Source organism: Motacilla alba, chromosome Z (genome assembly GCF_015832195.1).
Source record: "Motacilla alba alba isolate MOTALB_02 chromosome Z, Motacilla_alba_V1.0_pri, whole genome shotgun sequence".
NCBI lineage: Eukaryota > Metazoa > Chordata > Aves > Passeriformes > Motacillidae > Motacilla > Motacilla alba.
The window spans coordinates 54636048-54649724 of record NC_052046.1 but is presented as its reverse complement, the minus strand read 5'-3'; the positions used below and the strand labels follow the sequence as shown (position 1 = coordinate 54649724).

Sequence of the window (13677 nt, the reverse complement as noted above, 5' to 3'; positions counted from 1 at the left end):
GCAAATGAAAGACAGCAATCCTGTGTGGGGCTTGTGAGAAGATGCTGAAGTACAGGCTGATTTTAAAGTATGGTGATACAGTTGATTTGATTACTTTACTGAATTTATGTTACTGATTATTTTTTTCTTTCCTTTTTTTTTTTTCTTTCCTATCTTGGTGTGTGGGTGGCTATTCTCAGGCACATTTTGATTTGCCTTGCGGCATATCTAGGATGTGTCTGCTTTGCTTACTTTGATGCTGCCTCTGAGATCCCTGAGCAGGGCCCTGTCATAAAGTTCTGGCCCAGTGAAAGGTGGGCATTCATTGGAGTTCCTTATGTCACCCTCCTCTGCGCACACAGAAAAACATCTGTGAAGATTACATGAACTTGGAAGCCATGGAATGGGGATGGATTTTCAACTTACGTTCCAGAACAGACAATATTTATATAATGATAAATGACTAGTGTTGTATTTTCTTTTCTTCCTAAGATAGGTAGCACTTCCAGTGTCATAGGAAGAGGAGGGAACTGTGTTCATTCCTCTCTGAAGAAGAGAGAGGAAGCAGGGACATGGGGGCACTTGAACACTAAAGTAACAAAATGGCTTGTTTTTTGCACTGTGTTTATGATGTAGCATTTCTCTTGATAAAAGCTCTTTTCAAATACCATGGTCAAGGAATGATCTTTTTGTAGTAGGTCACCTTTGGTGCTTGATCTACTTCTTTTTGATCCACTTTTGTAACTTTCTTTGCGAAAGAAGGAAGTCCAAGATGCCTACATGCCGTCCTGTGTCCTTAGCTCTGATTTTGCTGTGCTTACACATGGCCACAAGAGTGTGCTCGAAGCCCTTGCTATTCCCAGCCTGGTGTGGCACCCAGGCTGTGCATCACTTTGGATCACAGAAGACATGGTTACTTCCCCAAGTACAACAGGAGATGAGTGTTTGCAGCTGGATTACTCTATAAGTGCAATTAGGCAGTGTAAATGCAGAGGGAGCTAACAGAAGACCCTAAAACTATGTAGTAGTTTGAGGATTTTATTGTATTTCCACTGTCCTTTGAATATTTGTATTTCCTTCTTGCAGAAATGTCACAAAATCCCTCTCTACCTCTTGAGACATGTTTGGTCTTGAATTTGGCATTGAAGTGCTCACAGAAGTATGAACATTACCTTCAGTACAATCTCAGGTCAGCATTGATTGACAGTGTGATTAAACTGTAAAAACTCATGGATGCCTAGCTGCACATCTAATTTGAGAGCTGACTTCTCACCAATGCATTGCAAGTGATGTCAAAAATAGTCCAGAGCTCTGCTGGTTATACTTAGGAAAACAGTAGATAACTGCTCAAAAACCAAGCTGAAGACCTAGATTTCAGTGTGCAGTGAGATGTAATATTGAATCTTGCATTCTTGCAAAAGATTCTGATTTTCTGGGTTTTTTCAGTCCATTTTGTAAAGGTAAGGGATGTCTAGGTCCATTTAGTTTTAAGATTATTAGTGTTGAGGTTCAGGAATGGCTATAGTTCTTGCAAGCAATTAATACAAGGCCTGTTTAAAAAATGATGCAAAGTTAGGCATGTTTTTCAAGTATGAGCAATTGTAGCTGCTAATAGCTGCAGTTTTGGAGAAAAAAGGGTCTGCTCACATTCCTCAGAACTCTAAGCAGGTTAAGACTTTGAATGTACACTTTTATTAATAAGCGTTATGTCCTTTTTCAGTATTAGACCATGAAATATGATTTTCTCTTTTGTTTACATGTCTTATGTTGTAGTTGTTTTTTATCAATGCAAAAGTGTACTCTATACTGTATCATCTTTATGAAAATTGCTTTTAGCAAGAACTTTGGGTGGAATTTCCAAGCCCGAATTTTAAAACAATTGTATTAAAATTTATGCTTAGAAGGCAAGAAGTAAGGTGTATGCTGATACTCTTGAAGCAAATTGTTAGTGTGAAATATGACTTTTTCATGAGACCTTCAAAATAGGTGAGTAGACTACTGTCAGATGACTGTCAAATCATAAAAGCAGCATAAAATCTTTCCAATGATGGAACAGTTCATATTTATACCACTTGCTAGTAGATTTGAAACATCTTTTTTTTTGACACACAGTGATACAATTTTTGTATGAAACCTGTTTATAAAAATTTATTTAATGATGTTTGTTACTCTTTTAAGCACAGCTATTTTTTTTCCTTTTTCTTCCTGTCCCCTGATTATGAAATGCTCAGCTTCAAACACTTCTCAGGTATTAAAAGTTCTATTATAAGATCCTTATACAGGTAGGATGCTGGCTGGAACCCAGCTAAGTTTTCTGATGCCAAATGTGGCCCTACTTTGAGTAAGACTTTTTGATAGTGTTTGCTAAATTATTATGTTATGTTAAGTAAGTTATTTTCAGTATTGCTTGGGAACCTAATAACTGCAGACATAGTGTACTGTTCAAAAAGAGTGGAGCCTTTCTGCTTAATATTTTCCTTGAAAGCAACCTCTGACTCAAAGGGGGCTAGTTAATCTGCTGTCAGTTGCTGTCTTCTACTCTGCAGAGTCTGACTACACACAAAGAAGTAATTTTGTAGTTTGAAAAATTCTCAGTAGGGCATTCAGCTATTGAAGAAGCAAATAAATGCAGATAACAGGCCACGAATAATCTCCTGTATTTTTATTATCTAGTCTTTTTACCCTTTATGGGAGATTTTTTGAACAAAGGTCACTATGTGTTGTTCAAAGTTTCACTGTAGAACTGTTTGGAGTATTTCTCTGTAGCACCAGCTCATCACTTTTACATTTAGCTATTGCAATTTACATTAAATTAGTGTTAGCATATATAACTGAAACTATATAACTACACTTACTTAAAAAATTTAAAAAATGCAATTTTTACAAGATTCATAGTTTTACGTATTGCACCTACACAATAATATTAGTAGTCAAAGAAGTATATGATTGACATACAGAAGGGTTTGTGCACTGGATCGTACAGATTGATGGAGTATGCACGAGGAGCTGTATTACATTGCAGTATAAAGTGATTTATATGCACCTGCAGGTTTTAAAGCCCCAAAATGTTTTCTTTCCCTGCCAGCAGGAAGTGAGTTAGTTCCTGGTGTTTAGCTTCAGTTAGTATTTTAGTCTATTTAGTGGGATGCAATACTGTGTTGAGTGTATTGTAAATATTGACATGTGATATCCATCATTCTTTTAATGTTAAACTTAAGTTTTTTGTTAAAGAGTGGTTAGTTTTCAGTGGTAGCAAACACTCAATTCGCAGTCATTAACTCAAGAAGTACTATGTAAGGAATGGTGTAGGGTTGGGGGTTTCTTCTGTCTCCCATTTAAGTCTGTATACTAAATGTTTGTGGAAAACATGTAATACTTTGCAGCATTAAACTGTATTTGGAGCAAATATTGTTTGCTTTTTCAGGCATCATGTTTGTGGAGAAGAATGCAGCTGCCAGTATAATGCCTTGAACTATAAGGATAATTGTTTTCTTACACAGTTATCAGCAATTCTGACTCGGTGAGGAAGAGGGAGACTGCATTAGATAGAAGATCATTAATTAGTAAGATAGTGATTACTTTGTGTATCAAACTTTTTTTTTGCAACTAGAACAAATATTTGGAAACTGCAAGTCTGTGAATCAATGAAGACAAGTAGCAATAAATGGTTAAAAATGAGTGGCCTGTATTTCCACAAATAGACAAAACTGGGTCAGAGTGTGTACATCTGGGAGAACAAAGTGGGGATTTTCAGTGTATGTTACCGAAGATTGCACTTCTAACTTAAGGGAGTGAGACTGTGGCTACATAGTAGCCTTGCACCTGCCCTTCCCCTCCTGCTTCCCTTTTGACATGGTTCTTCTCGCTTCATGTAAAAGACCATTTTTGAGACATTCTTGGGTCCTCATAAGCAATTATAATCAAGCTAGAAATAACTGTTGTGTAAAAGCATAGCTGTAATTCAAGAATGTTACTCACTCAGAATTAATGTCTGTAGCTGCTGAAAATTCAAAAACAGCTGGTGGGTTGGTTCATACATTGTTGTGTCACTCAGTCTGCTCTTTTGTGGAATTTATGGACATGGTTTCCCGTGGAGACGAGAGGAGCATCATCATACCACTTCACTTCCCTGATAGCTTCAGAGCTCCATGCTTATTTTGTCCAAATCTGACAAAGGCAAGAGCCTTGGATGTAATTTTCTACAAACTGTGCAAAAGATGGTCAGGTAAAAAAGCCAGACCTCTGAGACAAGCTATGGTTAAAATAATAGATAACTTAACCAGGAAGGTAATCAAAGCAGTGCTCAGGTTCTGGATTTGCTTTTCCTGTGGTTTGTATGAACTACAGCATCTGGAGCTCCTTACACATGGAAGGAATTTCACATGCTCCTGTTCCAGAAATAGAGGAATTACTTTCTTGTGTAACACAGAGAGATCAACATTTTGCTCCAAGCCTATAATGCAGAAACTGCTCCGAGAGGTTGGTTGGCAATGTCTTGTATTGCTGTGTTCCAGGCTGTCAGTTAAACACAGTGCAAGCTGAGAAAGACTGCAGTTTGAAGGAGGTGACTTCCATGTCACAAACTCAGGAACCATAAAAACATGTTTGTAGACTTCTAGCATCTAGTGAGGAGGTGAGTAGGTGTTGGTTAAAAATAAGTTGTGTCTACCTAATTTAGTTTTCTTCTACAACAGGGTATTTTCTTTCCATGTGGCTATAGAAGAAACTGTACGGTTAGATTTTGACAGATAAGCATCTTAGTATGGTTTGACAGGACATTGTTATAAAAGTGCTAGAAAATCTGTTTTTCATAGAAGTTCTGTCTGTGGGTTTGTGTAAAATTGTTTGAATAGCTGTTCCTGAGCTGAGCTAGGTGATCCATTATAAAATAAGAAAAAGGTGTAAAGTGGACTTCAGCAGAGTCCTTCCTGGGTCACCTTCTGTTTAATTGCTCAGCAGTGCACACATAAAAGTTACTGATAAAGTCTGGGAAGATTTGTGGATACCTTGAGAAAGAAGTCTGAAATTCAAAGGTGGTTGGCTGAATTGTGAAAAAAAACCAAGAACAAAAAGCAAGAACAATGTATTGAATCTATATAGTTATTATTGACAATGCCGAATGCAGAATAACTAGGAAAGGAGAAGTTCTTAGTACAAGAACTGAAGGATTAGTGTGGATCAAGAGTCAAATATAATACAATAAAACATCACCTCATTAAAAAGAAAAAACCCAAAATCATTCTGAAAAAATCCTGTAAGACAGGAAGAAATCCTTTCCTTGAGACAGTACCAATGAGGATTACCAGCAGTTGGAAAAAACAAAAAGGCATGTATGGAGAAAGAAACTTAGCCTTAAAAACCAGTATGAGATAGATATGAACATGATGCAAGTATGTAAAAGGAAGTGTGCAAAGATTCAGGGCATTAGGAGAGGGTAGGTGCAGGAAACACAGGAGTAGAGTGTGAAGGGTCAGTATCTCTATCTCTTCATGAAGACAGATACTTAAGGAGCAATTGGAGATGCTGTATGTGTTTGTATAGGACATGGACACTGCTGATCCTGCCTTGGGAGAGGGATATGGAGTAGTTGGTTGTAGCAGTGTGGGGGTTTGCATGGTGGATGCTGCTACCTATTTCTCAATAAGCATCTCCTGTGGAAAAGCCGCTTGGGTAGACATTCAGACAAAGACGTTTGCACGCCATACTCCCCATGGCTAGCTCAGTGAAGAGAGGCAGAAGGGCCTTTTGTATGATAAATGCCAGCGAAGGTTTATTCCAGCATGCCAAAGGGGAAATCAGCCACAAAAGACTAGGCCATGTGGTATGCACAAGGTTAAGTAGGTGTCAGTGGCCAGTGTCTGAGGGCATAAGGGCAGCACAAGGGGCAGGACAAGGGGCATTGGCCTATAGGGAAGACGGGGCTGGCCACTAGAGATACCGCAGCTAATGAGGAAACAGCGAAAGGGAAAAACTACGAGAATTTGGGACATACGGAGAAGGCAAACTGGGGTGGATCAGTGTTGTAAGACTCCATGGGGAAGCCTTAATCTTTCAGCTGAGATGGAGACTCTATGGTATATTCTTCCAGGGCAAGGCCCTGGGGATTTCCCTGAAGGATTCAAAGGACTCCACGGTTGGTGACAGTCTGGAGACTCAGACACTGATTTTTTTTTTTTTCTTGTTGCTGTGCCCATGGGCTGGACAGAATGAATTGTGGGCAGAGGTAAAGATGGTAAAGATGAACTACTTGGCCTGATTGCACTGGCAGAGAAATACCACCTGTACATAATAGCATAATTGTGGGCATTACTGGAAGTAATTGCCATTGAAATTTGTGTAGATTCTTAGGTTAGGGAGACCCCAGGAACACAAAGGTCGAGCCATGATCATGCTTATGGGAAATCTGCTGTGATACTGACAGTTTACAAAGCCCAGTCTGTTTGGAGAGCACACATTACACAAAATCACATAGAATATTCTGACTAGAAAGGGACTCAAAAGTATCCTTGAGTCCAGTTCTTATGCAAATGGCCTGTATGGGGATGATATGTATCCTTGACCATAATGTTATCACCACAATGCTCTAACCAACTGAGCTAATTTTTAAAAATGGGAAGGCCCGCACAGCACTGGATGTGCTGACGTCAGATGGGACTCACTTTCCTCAGCAAAGGAGGAGAGTCTGCTTGGGAACTAGCAGGGCTCACTGGCAGAGCTTTGAACTAGAAATGATGGGAGAGGGGGACAGTATCAGTCTTGTCCCTGGCAAGCTGTTGGATGAGTGGCGAAGGTTAGAGGGACAGGGTGCTGCCAAGGGCTCTCAGAGTCTGAACTGTGCTGGAGCGCATCTGCCGTCTTACAGAGATGAGCCAGAGACTCCTGAGGTAAGAGGAGCCAACAGAAAAACACCAGGGAAATATCTCAAAAGAATTAAGGAGTACACCTCTGGGAGGGTGACACTGCTGACAGTCTAGCTGAGGTGCCTTTATACCGATCCTCACAGCAAGGGCAATAAGCAGGAGTTGGAAGCCACTGTTCTGCTATAAAGTTATGACCTTGCTGCCATTACTGAAACTCAGTGGGATGAACCCCATGAGTGGAGTGCAGCTGTGGATGGCTACAGGCTGTTCAGAATGTACAAAGAAGGACGCTGCATCAATAGTTCAATCCAGTATGGAGAGTTGTCTCTCAAGAAGAGCCATGGCCAGGTTCAACTTTGAATCAGTTGCATTATTTTGCATCACATGCAGTGCTCTGGTGCAGGCTCTGGGGAACCCTTTAGGAAGGCCTTTGATGGGCCATGACACCCCCTTAACTACCCCTCACTTGAATGTCACGTAGATATGACTTTCCTGGGGTGGGAGAGCTAGTTTGTGCAGCAGAGGATGGGTGCTCACTGCCTCTGACCAGAGGTCTTCACATGCAGCCAAAGCTCTCCTTCTCTTCCCTGGTGGGGTATCTGTGCAAACCTAGCAACAGATAAGCCTGGAGCTCTGGCCTCCACCCTGAAGCTGCTGGGCTTGGTGCTTCTGTGAATGCTCTGCCAGCCTTATCCCTGACTTCCTAGGCATGAGATGCTTTGAACAATAGTGTCACTTTTCTTGTCTTGAATAGCCTTAGGTAGTTTAACTCACAGTTCAGGGTTTCAGTCAGGAGACCCATTCAGGGTGAGCTTCGGTGCTGCAGCTTCATTATACAATTTTGCCACAATGGGCAGAAATCTTTATGACAATGTTTGAGCCATGAATTATAACATTTCAGTCTCTAACACCCACCTGGAGTTCTGTGTCCAGCTCTTGGGTCCCCAGCACAGGAGGGGACATGAACCTGTTGGAGCATGTCCAGAGAAGGGTCAACAAGTTGATTATAGGGATGGGGCACCTGTTGTATGAGGAAAGGCTGAGAGAATTTGGATTGTTTGGTCTGGAGAAGAGAAGGCTTTGAGGTCACCTAATTGTGGCCTACGTGAATGGGAACTCAGAAGAAAGATGGAGAGAGACTATTTACAAGAGCTTGTAGTGACAGGACAAGGGGGAATGAACTGAAAAAGGAGAGTTAGCATAGATGTTAGCAAGAAATTCTTTACTGTGAGGGTAGTTAGATACTGGAACTGGTTTCCCAGAGAAGCTGTTGGTGTCCCATCTCTGGAAGTGTTCAAGACCAGTCTGGATGGGGCTCTGAGCAGCCTGGTCTAGTGTAAGGTGTCCCTCTCCAGGGCCGGGAGGCTGGAAGTAGGAGATCTTTAAGGTGCCTTCCAACCCTAGCCATTTTGTGGATCTACCATTCTCTAAAGCTTCTTACAAAACATTTTGAGAAGTAGTGTGGCTCTGTCTCTATTCCCATTATTTTAGTATTTTTAGGTCATGGTTATTACCTCGATGCCAAAGTAAGTATAGCACTTTATTGTGTTGCAATGGTTCTCTTAAGCCAGTGTTGTAGTTTGATTGAAACAGGTTCAAATTTCAAGGTATAAAGTATATTTATTATTAACAGAGTCAGAGGAGGACAATGAGAAGTAAAATAAGCCTTTAAAATACCTTTTTTCCCCCTAGCCCATCCCTCTTTTCTACCAACAGTGCAGGGAGACAGGGCATGGTAATTTTGGGCAGTTCGTCAATCACGATCTTCTTCTGTTCACTCATGGAGACAAGCAATTTCTCTGCTATGCTGTGGGGCTCCTCCCACAGGCAGTCTTCTCAAAACTATTGTTTTGTGGGTCACTTGTCCATGGGGTGCAGTCCTCAAAGAATAGGCTGCTCTAGTATGGAGGCAAAGGCCCCCTCTTGCTCTTTTTGGGTCTCCCACTAGACCACAGCTTTCTCTAGCATCCACCAACTCCAGCGTGAGCACTTTTCTCATGGGCTGCAGGTGGATCTCTGCATCGCCCATGGACTTTGTGCATTACAAGGGGATAGTTTGTTTTACCATGGTCCTCGCCATGGCTTGCAGAAGAATCTTGGCCCTGAAACTTGATGCACCTCCTCCTCCTCTTTCTTTTCCACTGACCTTGGAGTCACCATGTTGTTTTCCTCATATGTCCTCACTTCCTCCTCTGACTAGAAGACAAACTGCTGTTTATAGGCACCATTGTCAACAAGTTCCACTAATTCAAAGATTCTTGCAAGATCCTGCAGTGCCAAGAAGTTGATTTTGTCTAGGTTTTGTGTCGGAGAATCACTTGTCATGCTTCTGCTGCCAGCCAGGCAACCCCACTGCCATTGCACAGGCTGTGGTGGCTGCCGCGGTGCTGGTACTATTTAACACCTCTCTTCATGTGGGGCACCGGGAAGGGGAAGCTGCCACCACTGCCACCCCACCCTTTCACCTGCAGCATGGCTGGCTAGGGCAGCCAGGCAGGCAAGGAGAAGCCACAGGCCACACTGAGGTGGTGGCACATTGCCAAGCACCATGCCAAGGATGCCTCTCAGTGATGGGGCTTCACCACCCCTGGAAAAAAAATCCACCTGCACTATTTGGATTTTCTTCTTAAATATGTCATCACAGAGGTGTTACCAACCTTTCTAATTGGGCCAGCAGCATGTCCATCTTCAGAGCCATCAGAGATTGTCTCTGTCAGACATGGTGGCAGATTCTAGCAGCTCCTCGCAGTGGCTCCCCTGTTACCAAAAAACAGGCTGTGCCAAACCAACGCAGTCAGTTAACTGTGTAAAACTTGTTTTTCATGCAGCTCGTGTGAAATATTCTTAGAATTAGAAAGTAATCCATTTAATAAATACTAAAGAAGGAAAATACCAACAACCTACACAAAACAAGAACAAAATTCTAAGGGAGTTGTTTTGATTCTCATATTCTCGTATAACTTTGGTATCACTGAGGACTGTGGAGAGTTCAAAGAATATAAAAGGTCTGGAAGTTTTCTCTGGATGATTTTCATGGGACTGGATGAAAGGTAAAACATATTTTGATCAAGAAAGAATGGTGCAATATTGCCACAGCATGAACAGTTCAAGTATTGAAAGACACGTCTTCAGCAACACAGGTACAAAATAAAACCAAAAGCACTTGGATAAAAAAAATGTATATTTAATGAAAAAAGATAAAAGTTACTTGAAAACACTACATACACTCAATATTTCTTTAATTTGCTGTGCGACTTCACTCTGTTTGTAATGTATCATTTGTGACCACGTTGTGTCAGGTAAAAACATCTTTTCTCCATGAAAAAAGATGTTACAAGCCCTTGCAGATGTTAGTTTACAGTGACAAGTGACATAATCTCAAAAAAACTCTTTTCTGAGAGAAATAAAAGAAGTGCCTATTTGAACAATGAATCAGAGGGCAAAATCTGCACAAGGCTGGATATTGTGTTTAAATAGAACTGATACCTGTTATTGACATTAATGACTACTTGGAGAAATTATTTAACAGCTGGGATGCAAAACAAGTCCCTTACTAGACATCTGTGGGGAAAAGAGGGCTGTGATGGAGGTGACTGTCTGTTCAGGGAAGATGTTCCTCTGACAAGAGGTAACTGCTAAGTTGTCCGAGAGAAGTGGGAAGGAAACTGTGAATGATGGGCTTACTGGTAAGGCAGGGGGGAAAAGTCACAAGCAGACAGCTGCCTAGGGAGAGACTATGAAGGGAAAAACCTAAAACAACATGTGGGTGTGGTAAGAGGACTGCAGAGGAGGGAAGATGACCTAGTTTTTTGTAGAAACCCATACAGCATTGCAACGTGATTCTCCACATGAACACATTTTGGAGTGATGCACTCCTTGTAAGTCTGTCTACTGTGGTCTGCTGGCCAAGCAAGAATTGTAGTGTCCTAGGCAAATAGACAACTCAGTGTTTCAATATTGTGCTGTCGTAGCTGCACATGATATCTCCACTGTGAAGTGGTGTGGTCTATCTCACTGACTACAGTATCTGGACCACCTTTGTTAATTGCTAAGCTGCTTTGCTAAAAGGAGAGAAGTTGATTCTGCTGTCATGAAATCATGGCAAAATAGGGCTAGAAATCATCTCAGGAAGTCATGTAAATCAAGAACAGCTCAAAAGCAGGCTCAGGCTTTCAAAAATGCCCCAGGAGAGTTTTTGCCTAGCCTGGTGCTCAAAATTCCAGTGCTGCAGTAGCTACATTTTCACTTTGTTCCAGTCACACAATCAGAAGGGACCAGTGGACAAACGGAGTGCAAGACTTACTACCTGCACATTTGTGCAGTATGAGGAAGAAGGATATCGTAGGGGAAGGCTTCCTACTGGTCCTGCACTCACATGTCTGCCTGAGTCAAGGTTTTGATGGTGCAGAAGTCCCCTGGGTAACATGCTGCCTAGTTTGCCACTAGCAAAAATTTGTGAACTGCAGTGAAAGGGATGGATCAGGCTAATGGTGAGAAGATGCTAACTTAGGCTTGCCTTCTGAATTTAGCTGTAAAAGAAACCCTAAAGCCAACCAACCAAAAAATACACAAAAAAACCCACAAAAAAAACCCAAACCCCAAAAAATCAAAACCCACCAAAAAAACCAAAACCCCCAAAAAACAAAACAAAACAAAAAAGCCACAGCAGAAGTCACTCAATATCTTAGTGGTGCATATTATATCTTCCTATAGAAATAGAGAGGTGTAATCACAACGGGACTTTTATTAATCCGCTTCCGTAATCTGAATAAACCCTGATCCTGAAAAATGGAGTATATAATTTGGACTATCTTTGTAGTACTATCATGGTATTTGAAATAAATAAAGAGGCAGTGATGTGAAGAAAAGTTTAATTTGAAAGTTGGACTGAAGCAATCTGATTCCAGAGCCTGCATTAGTTTTATAAATGGAATGGTTTATCTTGGTCACTGTAAACTCTTGGCAGTTATTAGGGTCACTGGAAGAATTAAATGTTAAACCTGTGAGCAGGATTCTCTAGATGCCCTAACTTGTGGTTTTCCTGGTAGTCATGAAGCTGCAGTGTTATGAAGAGCTGCTGAACTGATTTTTTTGTCTGTGCTAAGGAGCTGTCTTACCTTTGGAAGTAAATCCTTCCTCTGGCAGTGCATAATCAGTTTCCAACACCTTTAAAAACATACTGCAATAGGACCACCCTGGCATATTCAAATATGTGTTTGTGTGAATCCTATTAAATGCTACTGTAACCATATCCCATACCTGCAGAGACTTGCTGATATGCTGCAATCCAACTCTGCTTGCAGGTGATCAGGGAAATTCCCATTCAAGTCAGTGACACTGTCCTGTATCTTAGACATCTGAGGACCAGGTATGAAGTCAAGCCAATCAGACACTATATAGGTTATTGTGAGTCTTTCCCCAAGATCATGAAGTTTGTGTCCAAAATGATACTATTTTAAGCTTAGGCAGGTAAGATTTTTTTCTGATATTACCTTACACACTCATGCAATGTTTCCATACCTTGTTTTAAGTAAGAGCTATATCTTTGAGCCTAAAGTCAACAGTTCATGTTGCTTCTGTGGAGCCAGACATCACAATCCATATGCAGAACTGAGGCCTACCATCAAGAAGTCAGGGTGACCCATCCTTCACCCATTCAGGAGAATGAATGAAGAAGCCATAGCTTCTCTTGGTTGGATCCCCTGGTCTCTGAACTGTAGCATGGCATCAATTCATGGTCAGCACATATTTCTTGTCACACTGTAGTGCTGTACCCATGTCAAACTAAGGTGTCTTTATAAAGGGTCTTCTCTTGAAGACAAAAATCCTTGCATTGGGTGTCTGTCACAGGAAGTCTGTTCAGTTGAGATCCTGAGGAGCAGACTGGGTAATTGGCTCATGTCTTCTCCACAGGCCCAAGGGGAGGGGGGAGAGGGTTAATGGTACTGCAACACCTCATACAGCATGACATGAAGCATCCACTAAAGGTAAGGTTACATCTGCTATCTGTCTAACAAACGCTTGTTTCTTACTTATGCTCTGTGTTAATTTTATGTCACTCCCTGAACTGTGATAGATAGCAGTATGTCTTACCCCTGCAGGAAAGGAATAAATCACCTGGGGAGGGAAGAAGCCTAGTGTGCCAGAAAAGAGCTGCAATGTGCATTGCCAATACCAGTTTTAGCTTGACTGCAGAAAGACAGAAACACTACAAGTAATAAAATGCATAGGAAAGGAAAATAAGTCCCGGTATCATAAGTGGTGTTGGTGAGCACTTGCATGGTGTTCTGCAATCGCAGACCATGTGGCACAGCAGCTTTGTCCTTTGACCTTACTGCTTGGTACTTTTTCTTCAAATCTTCCCTTGCTACTTACCTATTTTGCTAGTTACCCTGATGTGTGCTCTCACAATTCAGTGTCTTTGTAGTTCTCCTTTTTTCCTCTCTCTCTTATTCACCACAGCAAATAAAACTGCTGTGTCCTGGCTTTCAAACTCATATCTCTCCTAGACTGAGTTCTTAAATCTTTAATTCTCTGTCTGTGCAACCTCTGCCAGTGATTGCAGCACTGAGAACTAATACAGACAGCAGAGCTGTTACCTTCTAACCTGCTGATACTGGTGGTAGTTTGTGGCTGCAGTGTTCAGCAGCATAGAAATGTCTAAATACATAATATACATTGGACCTGAGCATACAAAATAAATTTTAATGTAAGTCATAATATAAAGACCTTTCCACAAGCACTGCTCCGTCTAAAGTGAAAGGTGTTGCATCACTTGGAAAGGGGAGATTAGCTGCTCTCTAAAGACTATGTTATCTTAATACTGCACATTGCTGTA

General features: G+C 41.3%; 1 protein-coding gene across 8 annotated transcripts in view; it reads left to right on the top strand.

Annotated features, from left to right (window-relative positions):
- ACER2 (alkaline ceramidase 2) overlaps positions 1-13677 on the top strand; it is a 44676-nt gene that overhangs the window by 16536 nt on the left and 14463 nt on the right. For 3 of the 8 annotated variants that reach the window (XM_038123924.1, XM_038123925.1, XM_038123930.1), the window contains 2 exons: positions 742-942; positions 1066-3658. The exons of 1 other annotated variant lie outside the window; for it this stretch is intronic. In XM_038123924.1, the coding sequence (XP_037979852.1) occupies positions 742-942; positions 1066-1096 (232 nt within the window). In that variant the 3' untranslated portion in view covers positions 1097-3658. Of the gene's footprint in view, positions 1-179; positions 943-1065; positions 3659-13677 lie in introns of those variants that run through there. 4 more of the 8 variants (XM_038123926.1, XM_038123927.1, XR_005255206.1 and 1 more) reach the window with 3 other exon arrangements.